General features: G+C 41.8%; 1 protein-coding gene across 4 annotated transcripts in view; it reads right to left on the reverse strand.

The window, feature by feature from the left end:
* The window catches only part of CTNND2 (catenin delta 2), a 2169946-nt gene that overhangs the window by 208747 nt on the left and 1941761 nt on the right, over nucleotides 1-19438 (reverse strand). For all 4 annotated transcript variants that reach the window (XM_069730454.1, XM_069730453.1, XM_069730452.1 and 1 more), the window contains one exon: nucleotides 1067-1193. In XM_069730454.1, coding sequence (XP_069586555.1) covers nucleotides 1067-1193 — 127 coding nt within the window. The remainder of the gene's footprint in view (nucleotides 1-1066; nucleotides 1194-19438) is intronic.

The following is a 19438-nucleotide window of genomic DNA, read 5'->3' on the forward strand; positions in this document are numbered from 1 at the left end:
GAAGAATGTTCTCTGGTCAGATGACACAAAAGTAGAGCTTTTTGGGCAAAGGCATCAACATAGAGTTTACAGGAGAAAAAAAGAGGCATTCAAAGAAAAGAACACGGTCCCTACAGCCAAACATGGCGGAGGTTCCCTGATGTTTTGGGGTTGCTTTGCTGCCTCTGGCACTGGACTGCTTGACCGTGTGCATGGCATTATGAAGTCTGAAGACTACCAACAAATTTTGCAGTATGATGTAGGGCCCAGTGTGAAAAAGCTGGGTCTCCCTCAGAGGTCATGGGTCTTCCAGCAGGACAATGACCCAAAACACACTTCAAAAAGCACTAGAAAATGGTTTGAGAGAAAGCACTGGAGACTTCTAAGGTGGTCAGCAATGAGTCCAGACCTGAATCCCATAGAACACCTGTGGAGGATCTAAAAATGGCAGTTTTGAGAATGCACCATTCAAATATCAGGGACCTGGAGCAGTTTGCCAAAGAAGAATGGTCTAAAATTCCAGAAGAGCATTATAAGAAACTCATAGATGGTTACCGGAAGTGGTTGGTCTTAGTTATTTTGGTTAAAGGTTGTGCAACCAAGTATTAGGCTGAGGGTGCCAATACTTTTGTCTGGCCCATTTTTGGAGTTTTGTGTGAAATGATCAATGTTTTGCTTTTTGCTTCATTCTCTTTTGTGTTTTTTCATTTAAGACAAATTAAATGAAGATAATAATACCAAATAATTTGTGTTTGCAATCATTTTCAGGAAGAAAATGAGTATTATCTGACAGAATTGCAAGGGTGTTAATACTTTTGGCCATGACTGTATAAGCATAGGCGTCAAGCACATGAGTCCCCTGATACAAGTGTCATTAGATTATCACAGGATGCCATTTACAACAACAGTGTTGCATGCCTGCCCCCATCGTGACATTACCACTCTCCCGATGCGACAGCATCGGGCCTCCATCTAGTTAAAAATAAAAAGGAAAGCAATTATTGTAAATTATTTGTTTTTGTATTTTTGTTTTTTAAACCAAACATTTTTTATATTTTATTGCTATTTTTAAAAATAAAAGACTTACCTGATCTGTTATTTGGAGACATGCGAACTGGGGATATTGATGGTGTTCTTGATGAAGAAAAAGGACGCTGTCTGTCTCTTTCCATAGTTGATGATGATGCTACAAATTGATACTGAGACCAACCATCCTATGGACAATTATAAGAACAGAAATGACAAGTCACTGCTTCTGACAGAGTTAAGGATGTTTATCATTGTAAATAATGTAAACTAATCTAATATTTCTAAATTACAAAATGTCAAAGTTGATTTAACGGCCCCATTGTACTTTTTGCTAGTGATAGATTTAGGTACGGTAACTACATTTTGGCTTTATCGAAACATCTGGAAATGCTGTAAATTTATAAATTTAGCATTTACAGACTTTCTTTTATTTATGCCCATGAAACAAAAAGTCTTGCCACACATTAATTTTACCAGTTTCAGGGATTCTAAGTGAGTTTGCTGAGCAAAGCATGGGCTGCATTTTAAGTGTGTGGCAGCAGATAAGTGCATAGTTAAACACAATGCTATAGTTTGACATAAGAGCATAGTTTGATGTTTTCCTTACTAATTTCCATTGATTTTTTGCTTTTACCTATATTGTTTGTCCCCATTTAGGTGTGCGTCTTGGGAGATGTATGCATGCCCTGAACAGCCGTTTGAGGGTAAATATATCTTCTGCGCTTGATGTCAACATATTACATGTTTGGTAGTTAATTTAAGATGCAGCCTGCCATACTCACTGCCAGTAGCATCCCTGAGGAAGCCGCAGCTTTTGCGGCGATATGCGTGGGTTTCTTTTCCCACATCTCCTTCACGCCTCTCTCTTTTCCATCGGTGTACACATGGCCTTAGCCTGATCTCAACATTTGGATCCCACATGGTGTATGTATTTGATTATTTTTCTGACATGCAGGACCTTATCATACTTTGTGGTCCCTTCATTTAGCATGGCTGCATTGGGTAAAGGCCGTTTAGGCATTGATCTTTATTTGCCTGTGGGGTCCATTGTTTTCTATTGATACCTGTAGGGCTATATGGTACTGTGATACTAGCAGGTCTACACTTAGTTGCTCATATTGTTGTGGTGTTTTCATCTGTGAACCATGTATATATAATTAATTGTTTCTGTATACTAAGCACATTGTACTGTATATGGTTATACCACAGGCCATTATATTGTATTGTATGACCATGCTGGAATATTTGGGGATGTGGGTTGTCACACTTTTCCTACATTATTATATTAGGATATGACTTGTGTACAAGATTTGTGCTGTTGTTGCACTTTTAATGTTTTTATCCGTTTTTCTGTGTAATGTATCTTTTTGTGTGTTGCATTTTTTTGTAAAAAGCTTACTAATAAAAGAGTTTGTATTTTTGATATATTGTTATGGTGCTCCCTTCTGTGTGGACTTGATCTTTCTCTATGGGTTTAGTTGCTATGTTTCCAAGTCCACGGTGAGCCCCAACAGTTATATATTTAGTGGTGCCCTCCGCCCTCACGAATTTATCAAACTGGTCACATCAGCCTCGTATGCCTGGAGAGGCAGAGTATGATTTCCACACCTGAGGCCCTGGGACCTAATGCAGCTACTCTTTTTGTGGGTTGGGTGGAATGAAGGTCCTGTTAAAATGTGCCATTTGTAGGCAACACCGTTACTGCTGGGCTCAAGGACACCAGCGCAGAATGAACCTTCTTCCACATGTTTGTGCTACCAGAAGAACTCATCCCTGTCACCGGGTTTGGGGGTGTTCACCATCCATTATCAATGGCCCAGGTTTTCCTGCATTGGGGAGCGGGGAGGGGATTATGGGAAACGTGTCAAAGAATATCCCCATAAATGTGTTGTTGGGAACTGATGTGGGACTCTTGGTTGCACAGTATATTCCAGACAACCCTCTAATGTGATGAACAATTAAAATGTGTTTTGTGGTGAAGGAGAACTCAGCCTTGTCATGCTGCAGCGTAATATTGCTGAGTATCCTCTAAAAGAACCCAGCATAAGTACTAAAGGCGATGCGGACAGACATGGAAATCTTGAAGCAGGTTATCCCATGCAGCTGACCAGTGTCACGACGGATGGTGACACAGACAGTGATAGCTGCCCCATACCTAACACAGCTCCTGAGCTAAAAAAACAGGGCGGGAAAGGTCTTATCCTTAACCTGTCTAGAGGATGGGAGAGTGTGTCCCAACACCGATCATGGTGAGGGAAAAGTGTGTTCCTCTGTCTGTCCGGTAAATGGAAAAGCATTACCCATAGCCTCTCTGGGGAGTGGGAATGTTGTACCCCAGACTGCCCGGATGGTGGGAAAGTGTGTCCCACAGCCAGCTAGGGTAAAGAAAAGGTGCTACCTACAGCTAAAGGGGGTGGAAAGTACAATTCACCGCCTGTCACAGGGGGCTGGGAAAGTAGAGTGCAGGATCCCCAGTCAGTCAGGGTGGCGGGAAAGTGTGCCCCACAACCTGTCAGTGACAGGAACGTAGTTTTTACAGTCTGTCAAAGTATAGAGAAAGTTGTGGCCGCAGCCTGTCAGACAAATGGGAAAGACTTGTTATCCCCGGCATACAGCCTGCATAGCCACTGTTATCCACAGCCTGAGAGCACAGAAAGAAGGTAACACACTGACTTCTGGACCTTCATCAGCCAGCAGGAAAACTGTTATTCCCATACAGTTAGGTCCATATATATTTGGACAGACATTTTTCTAATTTTGGTTATAGACATTACCACAATGAATTGTAAGCAAAACAATTCAGATGCAGTTGAAGTTCAGACTTTCAGCTTTCATTTGAGGGTATCCACATTAAAATTGGATGAAGGGTTTAGGAGTTTCAGCTCCTTAACATGTGCTACCCTGTTTTTAAAGGGACCTAAAGTAATTAGACAATTGACTCCAAGGCTATTTCATGGACAGGTGTGGGCAATCCCTTTGTTGTGTCATTCTCAGTTAAGCAGATAAAAGGCCTGGAGTTGATTTAAGGTGTGGTGCTTGCAAAGTGCAAATGCAACTCCAGGCCTTTTGTTTAAAATTCATTTTGGTAATGTCTATAACCAAAATTAGAAAAATGTTGTCTCTGTCCAAATATATATGGACCTACTTGTATGTCCAAAAAGTAAATACTATGCTAGACACTGTATTCACAACACAAAATAATTCATCATGGCGTGTGGCTGTCAGGATAGGAAGAGATTCCAATTCGAAGAATATAAAATATATTATTTTATTGGTAAATATATAAAAACATGTACCATAAAAAGACCAGGAAAAACTCCAAGAAAGGGTAGCAGAGATACACCAATATCTACGAAAAGCTTGGTGAGGTGCCAAAGTAAATATATTATATGGTGATACTAAATGTACAAACCCACATGTATAGGCTAAAGGATTGATAACAATATGGAGAGCAAGATATAGAGAAAGTGCTAGTGCATAAATATAGAAGGATGTGAAATCCTACAATCCTACTCCTAGCTATATAATTCCATAGAGACTATAGACCTCACTTGCACCCAGCAAAAGCTGAAAAAGATATGCATGGCCTCCCGTCCCCCACATGCATTACACTCAAACTCACTTCTCTGGGCTATGGACCTGCTGTAATTAAAACACCTGTGACTAGGAGGCGGAGTGCTCAGTCAAAAGGCTAAAGAATACATTTCAAAGACTGACCGTCACATCCAAACATAGACTAAGTGTGAACAGGTGCTGAACCTAGAGTCGCCAACTCATATATAGTCAAATTAATAAGGCATTACACTGCAGCGCTAAAACATGCAAACATGAAACACGAAAATTGAACTGCATTACTGCAGTAGAAATATGAAAAATGAGAGCGTTTAGCGCATAAAAATGGCCAATTTTATGTGTACCTGGTAGCCACTTTACGGCATCTCTCTTATACCAGGTCCTAAGTAGCTTCCTGCCGCACAAGTCTGACATCATCAGAGGCCCCAGCGAAGGCCAAGGAAGCTACTTAATTATGTCCCTTCCAGGGTAGTTTGGTCTGTGGTCCAGTGGGGCCACAAACCCCCCGAGCTCACGCCTACCAGTCAGGGCGTGAGCGTGACAGTTTGCACAGGTTATGATCCCCGCTGAGTCCCATGTGCCTTCGCTCTCGGAGCAAGATGAACTCTCTTCTTGCCAGTATTGGCCTCCGAGGAAAATGTTTACCCAGTCTGAAATCCAGTCCTTCACTGCTCCATCCCCAATTGTCATCTCTAATGAGCTGTTTGATCGACTTCAAGCCTGCGCTTCTAATGACGAATCCATTCCATCAGATCCTCCATGCTAGTATGGGGATCCAAAGCAATGTCGTGTGTTCTTGGAGTGGTGCTTGCGTTATTTCAAGTGGCATGCTCCCCAAATGCCCACAGACTGGTTGAAAGTAGGTTTCTTAATGACCTACCTAAGAGGAGATGCTTTGTTGCGGCTCGACCACCTCTGGGATGCAGAAGACCCCATCAACTCGAATCTGCCGGCCTTCCTGGTGGCCTTCTGTAAAGCCTTCGATAAGCCTAGTACTGCATCTCCTGAAAAGTCTTCCTCTCCAAGCTCACAGAGATGGTCCAGAGGAAAGAAATCTGTGGGTAAACCGACGCTTCCGTCCTTGACAGTCCAAGACTCTCCTGTTCCACAACCTGCTGAAGCAGCCATCGGAGCAAGATCCAAGAGGTCTAATAAAAGGGGGCTGGCAAATCTGCAGCCTGAATCTGGTGCTGAGATTGAAATATGGTATCCCTATGGTTTTAAAGAACATTCAGATGGTCTCTGCCCTGTGAAGCCTGTACTCCAAAACCTTGGGCCAGTAGGAGAGGCTGTCCCTGGCGAGAGTACTTCCTCTCCATCTATGTTAATGACTGTTTCTCTGCCATCTGGGAGCTTTGGTGTGTTTAAGCCACCTGTCATACGGAGTTGGTGTATGGTCTCCGTTCTACAGCTCCAGAACCCGGTGTGGGCGTTGTCTGATAATGACCAAGCCCTGCTAAAAAGCAGTCTAGTCCTGCAAGGACAACTACAGCTCCAAGTTGGAGACTAATAAACGAAGAAGTTTGTTTTGCGTATGCTGTCTGTTATGCCCATGGGTCATTCTGAGCAAAGGACTCTACCACCTGCTCTGGTCAAGAGTTCCAGTAAAGTGCTTCATTTGAATTTACCCAGTCTTGAGAAGTGTCTGGTTCCCATGCGTCAAAGACAGCAGTGTCATCTTCTTCTTCAGCCGGTCTGCTAGTCGTCGAGTCAAGGTGTGCTGATGTCACCGAAGATGGGGAAACGGTGAAGACGTCTCCACACATCTCCAGAGACTATACCTGTAATCTGTTCCTAGGAACATCCCCGGCGTTTGGACAATTTCTTCTGGACGGGCAGAGGATGGTTCCTATGTGGATACCTTCAGCATCCTTGTGGCCGGCTGGTGAAGATTTCAAAACAGAAGTTTATTCACCTCAATTTTTCTCTGACCCGGTGGAGCTGTTCTCCACACTCCTCTCTAATGACTTTTCCTGTGTTCAGTATCCAAGAACTTCTCTGTTACCTGTCTACCTGGAGGAGATGGTCCAGCTGATTGTGGAAGCTAACCCTGTTGAGCACAAAGAGACTTTGCTTTCCGAGATTCCTGATAAACCGCCTGCCTTATTCTACCCTGAAGATGTCATTTTGGCCTGGTCTGTGTGTGGGCCTATTCTTCTTTTGCAAATCATCCTGGCGAGCTTGAAGAAGAGGGGCCGTAAAAGGAGGGTACTGTAACAACCCTGCTGGCATCACTGCATGGCCTCCCATCCCCCACCTGCATTACACTCAAACTCACTTCTCTGGGCCATCTTGTGACTTCTCTCTGCTGCCAGCTCCATGCTGTGTGCCTCATGTCTGCTGCTTGCTCTATGCATGCTCTGTCTTTGTGCATAGGGGGGTGGCGCTGGCAACTCCTGTGTCTCATTGAGACTGTGTGCACCTTGCTAAGGTGTCCCTGCCCAATTGCCATGAGGCTTCCTGTATTTAAGACATCCCCACCCATTGGTGGGGGCCTGTGCAACTTACTCCCTCAGTCAGTTCTTAGCTGCTGAGGTGCCAGGCCCTGTCTGTGTTAGACCATATAATGAGAAGAAAAATGATGCAGCACTCACCCTTGCGCTTCTTCCAAGTGTGCTCTTTTATTCAGCCAAACATACTATACATAGTATGAACCGGCATACGCAGTGATCTGTGAGGGAGCGGGAGTGCGGAGAGACCGGACGACGGCCGTTTCGCGTTACGGCGCTTCTACGGGTCCATGCTAAAAACAGGTGATGTCATTTCCTTTTTAAGGTTTTTTTTTTTTTTTGACTCACCTGATTCTATTAATTACAATTGTGCAAATTAAAAACAATGAGATCTCTTATTACAGAATGAACATTTACAAGTATATTACAAAATCAACATTTACAAATGTATTATAAGAACACCGCCATGTCAAGTTTGTCGTTAAGACCCCCTGGGCCCTGTGCGTTTGTTTGTAGGATCCATTTCGCTTCACGCTGCAGCAGTAGGTGGTCATTATTACCGCCGTTTTGTGAACATTTAACTATTTCCAAACCTGCAAACCGCAATTGATCTGGATCACTATTATGTGTCTCTGCCATATGTTCTACAAAACGCACGCGTCCCTTTCCTGTCCGAATTGAGTTATAATGCTCTCGTATTCGGACTGTGAGAGGTCTATTAGTCTTACCTATGTAAAACCGTTGACACGGACAGAAAATTACGTAAACCAGAAATTTACTCTTGCAGGTTATGAAGTCTTTCACAAAATGCTCAATTCTACCTATTTGCAAGGGGTTCTCAATTTTATGCAGATGGCATATGCTACAATTGCCGCATCTGTGGTTACCTTGCGGTATGGTTTTTGCTAACCAATTATTTGTTGGTGGTGATACTTTATTTTTTACAACAAGGTCTCCTATATTAATTGATCTTTTATATGAGAATAGAGGACATGTATCCGGGAGATTTCTAAAGTCCACGTCTTTCTGCAGCACATGCCAATTTTTTCGTATTGCTGTTTGTATATCTCTATCTAAAGGGCTATGTTTAAATGTAAATGTGAATCTGCGATTTTTATTTTGATATTCGTTTGCATCTTTTCTTTTTCCATTGTTTTTTTCTTTTTTTGCCCTTTTCTAACAGCTGAACTTGAGATAATTTGGCTGCTCTAATTTCTGCTTGTTGGAGAACATCTGTTGGATATCCTCTGTTTGAAAGGTGTGTTTTTAATTCTTCTACCTGAGTTTTATAATTTTCCTCATTATTGTTGATTTTACGTATTCTCACCATTTGACTATATGGAATACTGCGCTTTGTGTGATTCGGGTGGTCACTTTTAAAATGTAAAATGTTGTTCGTCGCTGTGCTTTTTCTGTGGACTTTCGTTACTATATTTTCATTTACAATTTCTATTTTTACATCTAGGAATTCCAATTCTTTTTTATTGAATACTGAAGTAAATTTCATGTTTTCTTTATTATTATTGTTCAGGAAAGTAACGAATTCATTAAATTTAATTTCTTCGCCATCCCACACCATAAAAATATCGTCGGCAAATCTTAAAAAAAGCCGTATGTGCCGAAGGTATGGGTTCTGGGGTCCGGTGACGTACCTCTCCTCAAAAGCTGCTAGAAACAGATTTGCGAAGACGCACGCCACCGGAGTACCCATCGCTGTACCAACTTTTTGCAGATACCATCTCTCCATGAACTTGAAAGCATTGTGTGATAAAACGAACTCCAGACTATCCAGCACAAAAGAAATAAAATTGGCGTCTTTATTTGTATTCATTAGAATGTGATGGACTGCCTCCAAGCCTTTTTGTTGTGGGATTCTAGTGTAAAGGTTTACAATATCTATTGATGCCAGAGCAAATGTAGGTTGCCATTGGAAGTCTTTAAGGGCCAGGAGAAAATCTCCTGAATCCTTTACGAAAGAGGGAATTTTTAACAGCAGAGGTTTTAGTAACCAATCTAAAAACTGTGATAAAGGTTCAGTCAGTGATTCTTTGCCCGAGATTATTGGGCGTCCTGGCGGTTTTTCCACATTTTTGTGAATTTTGGGGATGCTGTACCACTGTGCGAATTTAGGAAGCTCTGGCATTAATTTTTCCGCTCTCCCTCTTGTTAAAGTCCCCTTTTCCACATATTTTCTTAATAGGCTCCTCAATTTTTCTTTAATTCTATTTGTGGGGTTGCCGTCTAATTTAATATAGGTTTCTGTGTCATCTAGTTGGGATAGTGCTTCTTCTATATAATAAGATCTTTCTAATAGAACAATGTTTCCGCCTTTATCCGCCCTCCTAATGATGGTATCATTCCACATTTGTATCTCTTTTATGGCTTTTTCTTCCTGTGTTGTTAAATTTTTTAGTGGTTTTTTTATATAATATTGCCTCTATATCTTTGATTACCAGGTCTTGGAATAGATCTATTGTATTCCCTGGTGAGATTGGCGGCATCCATTTTGATCTAACTCCTCCCTTGAATGGATCAAATTCTGTACTAGTCGGGGGTATTGGGGCTCTTTCATCTGAATCCTGACCGTTCCCACTTAAATTTATTAATAAATGTGTCATTTCTACGTCCCTCGGATCCATGGTAGAATAAGCCATGAAACCTAGGGAACTAATCTCTGCTGGACTGTCTGTGGCGACCGACATAGAAGCTCTCTCGAAGCTGTTTTTGCAAAAGTATTTATATAAATGTAACATTCTTATGCTTTTAAATAAGTCCACTTTGAAGTCACATAAGTCGAAGGATTCTGGAAGGCAGAATTTCAAGCCTCTTGACAGTACTTTCTCCTGATGTATTGTCAGTGATTTTTTTGTTAGATTTATAATTTGTAGGGCTTCTTCGTTGTCCTTTTTGGCGCTTTGTTCATTCATCGTCTCCACGAAACTTGTTTGCGTTTTTTTACCGCGCTTTTTTCTCCCTCCCCGTCTGATTTTTTTCTTTCTAAAGGGATGATAGGATTAAGGGTGGGCTTTGAGGTAGATGATAACTCTTCATTAAAGTCCTCAGCTGTAATGGAATCAGAGTCAGTGATCCAGCCATCTTTCACTATTTTCGATTTTTATGTGGTGAATTTTCTGGAGCGATTTTTATTGAACAGTTTTTTAGTACCATTTCTATTCCATGAGAAAATCTGCCCCATTTCGAAGTCCCTCTTATCCCAGAGGAATTTTTCTTTTTTCTTTTCTTTGGTTTCCATTTGAATCACAGTTAGCTTTTTTTCCAATTTTTTCTCAAAGTTTTTAAAATTTTCCTTACTAATACGGGAGGATAATTCCTGTTTCGATTTTTTCAATTGTTCGCATATCAAATCATAGTCCTTTCCATTTTGTTCCACCACCAGCAACAGTAATTTTTGTGAGCACTCTAGATGAATTTCTTCCCAAGCTTTTAAGAATGTGGGGTCATCTTTAAATTGTGAGATGTCTTTATAGACTCTGAGTCCTCGTGGGACTCGATTACATTCAGTATATGATTTTAAAGATTTTATTGTCCAATATAAACGAATTTCTCTTTCTGCCAAAGAGTATATCTTGGATTCCAGCATTTTTGTGCTGATTAATTCTAGTTCATCCTTGTAGTTACACTCTGTAAAAAACTCGACCGCTCCCTCTCTGCCTGCTAATAATGCACTTGGAGCCTCTCGATCCTCAGTTAGATCTGTTGCGCTCTCCATGTTTATTTCCATATTGGAACGATGATGCTTGCTGCGAAACTCGTGCTCTGATCTTTAGAATACAGTGAATGAACAACTTCGTTATACCAAGAAACAGAAAGATGATTGGCACAGAGCTTCACTATAGCGCAATTGGAGATTCGCTTAAACGATCTGTTTCAGAAGGACAGATGAGGTCTCCCTTACTGCGAGCTGCGGGTGGTGCTATGCAATCGTCAGAGTTTTGTACAAGACCATATAATGAGAAGAAAAATGATGCAGCACTCACCCTTGCGCTTCTTCCAAGTGTGCTCTTTTATTCAGCAAAACATACTATACATAGTATGAACCGGCATACGCAGTGATCTGTGAGGGAGCGGGAGTGAGGAGAGACCGGACGACGGCCGTTTCGTGCTACGGCGCTTCTACGTTTCCATGCTAAAAACAGGTGATGTCATTTCCTTTTTAAGGTTTTTTTTTTTTTTTTGACTCACCTGATTCTATTAATTACAATTGTGCAAGTTAAAAACAATGAGATCTCTTATTACAGAATGAACATTTACAAGTATATTACAAAATCAACATTTACAAATGTATTATAAGAACACCGCCATGTCAAGTTTGTCGTTAAGACCCCCTGGGCCCTGTGCGTTTGTTTGTAGGATCCATTTCGCTTCACGCTGCAGCAGTAGGTGGTCATTATTACCGCCGTTTTGTGAACATTTAACTATTTCCAAACCTGCAAACCGCAATTGATCTGGATCACTATTATGTGTCTCTGCCATATGTTCTACAAAACGCACGCGTCCCTTTCCTGTCCGAATTGAGTTTTAATGCTCTCGTATTCGGACTGTGAGAGGTCTAATAGTCTTACCTATGTAAAACCGTTGACACGGACAGAAAATTACGTAAACCAGAAATTTACTCTTGCAGGTTATGAAGTCTTTCACAAAATGCTCGATTAAACCTATTTGCAAGGGGTTCTCAATGTTATGCAGATGGCATATGCTACAATTGCCGCATCTGTGGTTACCTTGCGGTATGGTTTTTGCTAACCAATTATTTGTTGGTGGTGATACTTTATTTTTTACAACAAGGTCTCCTATATTAATTGATCTTTTATATGAGAATAGAGGACATGTATCCGGGAGATTTCTAAAGTCCACGTCTTTCTGCAGCACATGCCAATTTTTTCGTATTGCTGTTTGTATATCTCTATCTAAAGGGCTATGTTTAAATGTAAATGTGAATCTGCGATTCCTTGAAAATTGTTTTCATACCAAATGCATGCATATACACAACGCGGACACATGCAAAAACGCATGCAAATGCATGCAAACATTGCGTTTTTTATCCGTCATGCGTAAGTTGATACAGATAAAAAACGCAGCATTATCATGCATTTGCTTGCGTTTTGCCATGCGTTTGCGGTTGCGTGCGAAATGCTGCAGACTCAACCGCAAATGTGAACCTAGCCTAACACAGAATTTCCATTAGAAGGACAGGAGCTTACATGCCTTAAAAGAAGAATTACACCAATTAAAATAGAGCAAGTTAGAAAATTATACAGTGGGGCAAAAAAGTATTTAGTCAGTCAGCAATAGTGCAAGTTCCACCACTTAAAAAGATGAGAGGCGTCTGTAATTTACATCATAGGTAGACCTCAACTATGGGAGACAAACTGAGAAAAAAAAATCCAGAAAATCACATTGTCTGTTTTTTTTATCATTTTTTTTTGCATATTATGGTGGAAAATAAGTATTTGGTCAGAAACAAACAATCAAGATTTCTGGCTCTCACAGACCTGTAACTTCTTCTTTAAGAGTCTCCTCTTTCCTTCACTCATTACCTGTAGTAATGGCACCTGTTTAAACTTGTTATCAGTATAAAAAGACACCTGTGCACACCCTCAAACAGTCTGACTCCAAACTCCACTATGGTGAAGACCAAAGAGCTGTCAAAGGACACCAGAAACAAAATTGTAGCCCTGCACCAGGCTGGGAAGACTGAATCTGCAATAGCCTACCAGCTTGGAGTGAAGAAATCAACAGTGGGAGCAATAATTAGAAAATGGAAGACATACAAGACCACTGATAATCTCCCTCGATCTGGGGCTCCACGCAAAATCCCACCCCGTGGGGTCAGAATAATCACAAGAACGGTGAGCAAAAATCCCAGAACCCCACGGGGGGACCTAGTGAATGAACTGCAGAGAGCTGGGACCAATGTAACAAGGCCTACCATAAGTAACACACTACGCCACCATGGACTCAGATCCTGCAGTGCCAGACGTGTCCCACTGCTTAAGCCAGTACATGTCCGGGCCCGTCTGAAGTTTGCTAGAGAGCATTTGGATGATCCAGAGGAGTTTTGGGAGAATGTCCTATGGTCTGATGAAACCAAACTGGAACTGTTTGGTAGAAACACAACTTGTCGTGTTTGGAGGAAAAAGAATACTGAGTTGCATCCATCAAACACCATACCTACTGTAAAGCATGGTGGTGGAAACATCATGCTTTGGGGCTGTTTCTCTGGAAAGGGGCCAGGACGACTGATCCGGGTACATGAAAGAATGAATGGGGCCATGTATCGTGAGATTTTGAGTGCAAACCTCCTTCCATCAGCAAGGGCATTGAAGATGAAATGTGGCTGGGTCTTTCAACATGACAATGATCCAAAGCACACCACCAGGGCAACGAAGGAGTGGCTTCGTAAGAAGCATTTCAAGGTCCTGGAGTGGCTTAGCCAGTCTCCAGATCTCAACCCTATAGAAAACCTTTGGAGGGAGTTGAAAGTCCGTGTTGCCAAGCGAAAAGCCAAAAACATCACTGCTCTAGAGGAGATCTGCATGGAGGAATGGGCCAACATACCAACAACAGTGTGTGGCAACCTTGTGAAGACTTACAGAAAACGTTTGACCTCTGTCATTGCCAACAAAGGATATATTACAAAGTATTGAGATGAAATTTTGTTTCTGACCAAATACTTATTTTCCACCATAATATGCAAATAAAATGTTAAAAAAACAGACAAATGTGATTTTCTGGATTTTTTTTTCTCAGTTTGTCTCCCATAGTTGAGGTCTACCTATGATGTAAATTACAGACGCCTCTCATCTTTTTAAGTGGTGGAACTTGCACTATTGCTGACTGACTAAATACTTTTTTGCTCCACTGTATATGACTGGGAAGTGTCAAACCTAATTAAAATTCACTTTGAGGCCAAGATTGCCTGCAGTGACCAAAACAATTAAGACAAGGTACCTTAAGGGACCGTTACACTAAATGACTTACCAACGATCGCGACCAGCGATACGACCTGGCCGTGATCGTTGGTAAGTCGTTGTGTGGTCGTTGGGGAGCTGTCACACAGACGGCTCTCTCCAGCGACCAACGATCCGGGGAAAGACTTCGGCATCGTTGAAACTGTCTTCAACGATGCCGAAGTCCCCGGGTAACCAGGGTAAACATTGGGTTACTAAGCGCGATATTTACCCTGGTTACCATTGTAAAAGTAAAAAAAAAAAAAAGTACATACTCACATTCTGATGTGTCACGTCCCCCGCCGTCAGCTTCCCGCAATGACTGTGTCAGTGCCGGCCGTAAAGCAGAGCCAGAGCACAGCGGTGACGTCACCGCTGTGCTCTGCTTTCCGGCCGGCGCTCACAGTCAGTGCAGGGAAGCTGACGCCGGGGGACGTGACAGACATCAGAATGTAAGTAAGTACTGTTTTTTTTTTTTTTACTTTTACAATGGTAACCAGGGTAAATATCGGGTTACTAAGTGCGGCCCTGCGCTTAGTAACCCGATGTTTACCCTGGTTACAGGTGAACACATCGCTAGATCGGCGTCACACACGCCGATCCAGCGATGACAGCGGGGTGATCAGCGACCAAAAAAAGGTCCTGATCATTCCCCACGACCAACGATCTCCCAGCAGGGGCCTGATCGTTGGTCGCTGTCACACATAAAGATATCGTTAGCGGGATCGTTGCTACGTCACAAAAAAGCATGACGTTGCAACGATATCCTTAACGATATCGTTATGTGTGAAGGTACCTTAACCCCTTTCTGACATTAGACGTACTATCCCGTCGAGATAGTACGTCATTCGCGATCGCGGCCGGGTGTCAGCTGCCTATCGCATCACAGACCGCTCCCGACACATTAACCCCCGGCACACCGCGATCAAACATGATCGCGATGTGTCGGCGGTACAGGGAAGCATCGCGCAGGGAGGGGGCTCCCTGCGTGCTTCCCTGAGCCCCCCGCAGCAACGCGATGTAATCGCGTTGCTGCGAGGGTCTCCCTACCTCCCTCCCTGCTCCAGGCCCAGATCCAAGATGGCCACGGCATCCGGGTCCTGCAGGGAGGGAGGTGGCTTCACAGAGCCTGCTCAGAGCAGGCACTGTGAAGCCTGCAGTGCTCTGAGACAGATCGGTGATCTGACAGAGTGCTGTGCAAACTGTCAGATCACCGATCTGTGATGTCCCCCCCTGGACAAAGTAAAAAAGTTCAAAAAAAATTTTCCAAATGTGTAAAAAAAAAAAAAATTCCTAAATAATAAAAAAAATATATATATATATTATTCCCAAAAATACATTTCTTTATCTAAATAGTAAAAAAAAAAACAATAAAAGTACACATATTTAGTATCGCCGCGTCCGTAACGGCCCGACCTATAAAACTGCCCAGTAGTTAACCCCTTCAGTAAACACCGTAAAAAAAAAAAGAGGCAAAAAACAACGCTTTATTATCATACTGCCGAACAAAAAGTGGAATAACACGCGATCAAAAAGACATATAAATAACCATGGTATCGCTGAAAACTTCATCTTGTTCCGCAAAAAACGAGCCGCTACACAGCATCATCAGCAAAAATTTAAAAAGTTATAATCCTGAGAATAAAGCGATGCAAAAATAATTATTTTTTCTATAAAATAGTTTTTATCGTATAAAAGCGCCAAAACATAAAAAAATGATATAAATGAGGTGTCGCTGTAATCGTACTGACCCGAACAATAAAACTGCTTTATCAATTTTACCAAACGCGGAACGGTATAAACACCTCCCCCAAAAGAAATTCATGAATAGCTGGTTTTTGGTCATTCTGCCTCACAAAAATCGGAATAAAAAGCGATAAAAAAATGTCACGTGCCTGAAAATGTTACCAATAAAAACGTCAACTCGTCCCGCAAAAAACAAGACCTCACATGACTCTGTGAACCAAAATATGGAATATTATAGCTCTCAAAATGTGGTAATGCAAAAAATATTTTTTGCAAAAAAAAGCGTCTTTCAGTGTGTGACGGCTGCCAATCATAAAAATCCACTAAAAAACCCGCTATAAAAGTAAATCAAACCCCCCTTCATCACCCCCTTAGTTAGGGAAAAGTTAAAAAAACGTATTTATTTCCATTTTCCCATTAGGTCTAGGGTTAGGGTTAGGGTTAGGGCTAGGGTTAGGGCTAGGGTTAGGGCTAGGGTTAGGGTTGGGGTTAGAGTTAAGGCTACAGTTAGGGTTGGGGCTAAAGTTAGGGTTAGTGTTGGGGCTAAAGTTACGGTTAAGGTTTAGATTACATTCACAGTTGGGAATAGGGTTGGGATTAGGGTTAGGGGCGTGTCAGGGATAGAGGTGTGGTTAGGGTTACTGTTGGGATTAGGGTTAGGGGTGTGTTTGGATTAGGGTTTCAGTTATAATTGGGGGGTTTCCACTGTTTAGGCACATCAGGGGCTCTCCAAACACGACATGGCGTCCGATATCAATTCCAGCCAATTCTGCATTGAAAAAGTAAAACAGTGCTCCTTCCCTTCCGAGCTCTCCCGTGTGCCCAAACAGGGGTTTACCCCAACGTATGGGGTATCAGCATACTCAGGACAAATTGGACAACAACATTTGTGGTCGAATTTCTCCACTTACCCTTGGGAAAATACAAACCTGGGGGCTGAAAAATAATTTTGTGGGGAAAGTTTTTTTTTTTTTATCACGGCTCTGCGTTACAAACTGTAGTGAAACACTCTGGGGTTCAAAGTTCTCACAACACATCTAGATGAGTTCCTTAGGGGTTCTAGTTTCCAAAATGGTGTCACTTGTGGGGGGTTTCTACTGTTTAGGTACATTAGGGGCTCTGCTAATGCAATGTGACACCTGCAGACCATTCCATCTAAGTCTGCATTCCAAATGGTGCTCCTTCCCTTCTGAGCCCTCCCATGCGCCCAAACAGTGGTTCCCCCCACATATGGTGTATCATCGCACTCAGGAAAAATTGGACAACAAATTTTGGGGTCCAATTTCTCCTGTTACCCTGGGGAAAATACAAAACTGGGGGCTAAAAAAATAATTTTTGTGGGAAAAAAATTTTGTTTTATTTTTACGGCTCTCCATTATAAACTTCTGTGAAGCCCTTGGTGGGTCAAAGCGCTCAAAACACATCTAGATAAGTTCCTTAGGGGGTCTACTTTCCAAAATGGTGTCACTTGTGGGGGGTTTAAATGTTTAGGCACATCAGTGGCTCTCCAAACGCAACATGGCGTCCCATCTCAATTCCAGTCAATTTTGCATTGAAAAGTCAAACGGCGCTACTTCCCTTCCGAGCTCTCCCCATGCGCCCAAACAGTGGTTTACCCCCACATATGGGGTATCAGCATACTCAGGACAAATTGTACAACAACTTTTGGGGTCCAATTTATTCTCTTGCCCTTGGGAAAATAAAAAATTGGAGGTGAAAAGATAATTTTTGTGAAAAAATATGATTTTTATTTTTACGGTTCTGCATTATAAACTTCTGTGAAGCACTTGGTGGGTCGAAGTGCTCAGCACACCTCTAGATAAGTTACTTAGGGGGTCTACTTTCCAAAATTGTGTCACTTGTGGGGGGTTTCAATGTTTAGGCACATCAGGGGCTCTCCAAACGCAACATGGTGTCCCATCTCGATTCCAGTCAATTTTGCATTGAAAAGTCAAATGGCGCTCCTTCGCTTCCGAGCTCTGTCATGCGCCCAAACAGTGGTTTACCCCCACATATGGGGTATCGGTGTACTCAGGACAAATTGTAAAACAACTTTTGGGGTCCATTTTCTCCTGTAACCTTGGTAAAATAAAACAAATTGGAGCTGAAATAAATTTTTTGTGAAAAAAAGTTAAATGTTCATTTTTATTTAAACATTCCAAAAATTCCTGTGAAGCACCTGAAGGGTTAATAAACTTCTTCAATATGGTTTTTAGCACCTTGAGGGGTGCAGTTTTTAGCATGGTGTCACAGTTGGGTATTTTCTATCATATAGACCCCACAAAATGACTTCAAATGAGATGTGGTCCCTAAAAAAAAAATGGTGTTGTAAAAATGAGAAATTGCTAGTCAACTTTTAACCCTTATAACTCCCTAACAAAAAAAAATTTTGGCTCCAAACTTGTGCTGATGTAAAGTAGACATGTGGGAAATGTTACTTATTAAGTATTTTGTGTGACATATCTCTGATTTAATTGCATAAAAATTCAAATTTGGAAAATTGCGAAATTTTCATAATTTTAGACAAATTTTCGTTTTTTCACAAATAAACGCAGGTACTATCAAAGACATTTTACCACTATCATGAAGTACAATATGTCACGAGAAAACAGTGTCAGAATCACTGGGATCCGTTGAAGCGTTCCAGAGTTATAACCTCATAAAGGGACAGTGGTCAGAATTGTAAAAATTGCCCCGGTCATTAACGTGCAAACCACCCTTGGGGGTAAAGGGGTTAATGTGAGATTGGACTTGAAGACTGGCATTTGTTTGATTAGAGGAGGGGCAGTAGTCTCTCTCCAGGCTGAGCTTCTGTGATGAAAGAACTTCCCCAGACTTTGTGTCTCTGATGGAAGGTAGAAATATTGGGGTTTGTACATATCCGATAGTGATGGGACATACATTTTCAATTTCAAGACTAATAGGGGAAGAATATGCGTATTTTTTCACAACTGTAACACCATTTTACTATTACCCAGATAACAAACATGACATGTCTGTTATCAGCGATAGGATTGATTAGATCAATAGTGGCCTGATCGCTGATAACAGACATGTCATGTTTGTTATCTGCGTCATGGTAAAATCCTGATAAAAAATATGACGGTGATATTAAAGGGACACTGTCACCTGAATTTGGAGGGAACAATCTTCAGCCATGGAGGCGGGGTTTTGGGGTGTTTGATTCACCCTTTCCTTACCCGCTGGCTGCAATATTGGATTGAAATTCATTCTCTGTCCTCCATAGTACATGCCTGCGCAAGGCAAGATCCTTTGGGGATTTTCTCTGAGGCAAGATAGTTTTCCTGCTTCTGTCTTTAGGGGTAGTTAGCTCTTAGGCTGTGACGAGATGCCTAGGGAGAGTTAGGAGCATTCCACGGCTACTTCTAGTGTTGTGTTGAGCTTAGGGACTGCGGTCAGTACAGTTACCACTTCCTTCAGAGCTCATTCCATGTAGACCACCGCATCATAACAGTACAAGTGGCTGAAAATGAATTAAATACATCTCAAAAGAAGGAAAAGAAAGTTCTGAACCAATTTTTTTTCTGTGCTTTGGTTTGTCTTTTTTTTTTCCTCTTGATATCTGGGTGGTTCAGGATATATGCTTTGGCATGGATGTTCAGGGTTTGTTTTCTCGTGTGGATCAACTTGCTGCAAGAGTACAGAGTATTCAGGACTATGTTGTCCAGA

Source organism: Ranitomeya imitator, chromosome 6 (genome assembly GCF_032444005.1).
Source record: "Ranitomeya imitator isolate aRanImi1 chromosome 6, aRanImi1.pri, whole genome shotgun sequence".
Taxonomy (NCBI): Eukaryota; Metazoa; Chordata; class Amphibia; order Anura; family Dendrobatidae; genus Ranitomeya; species Ranitomeya imitator.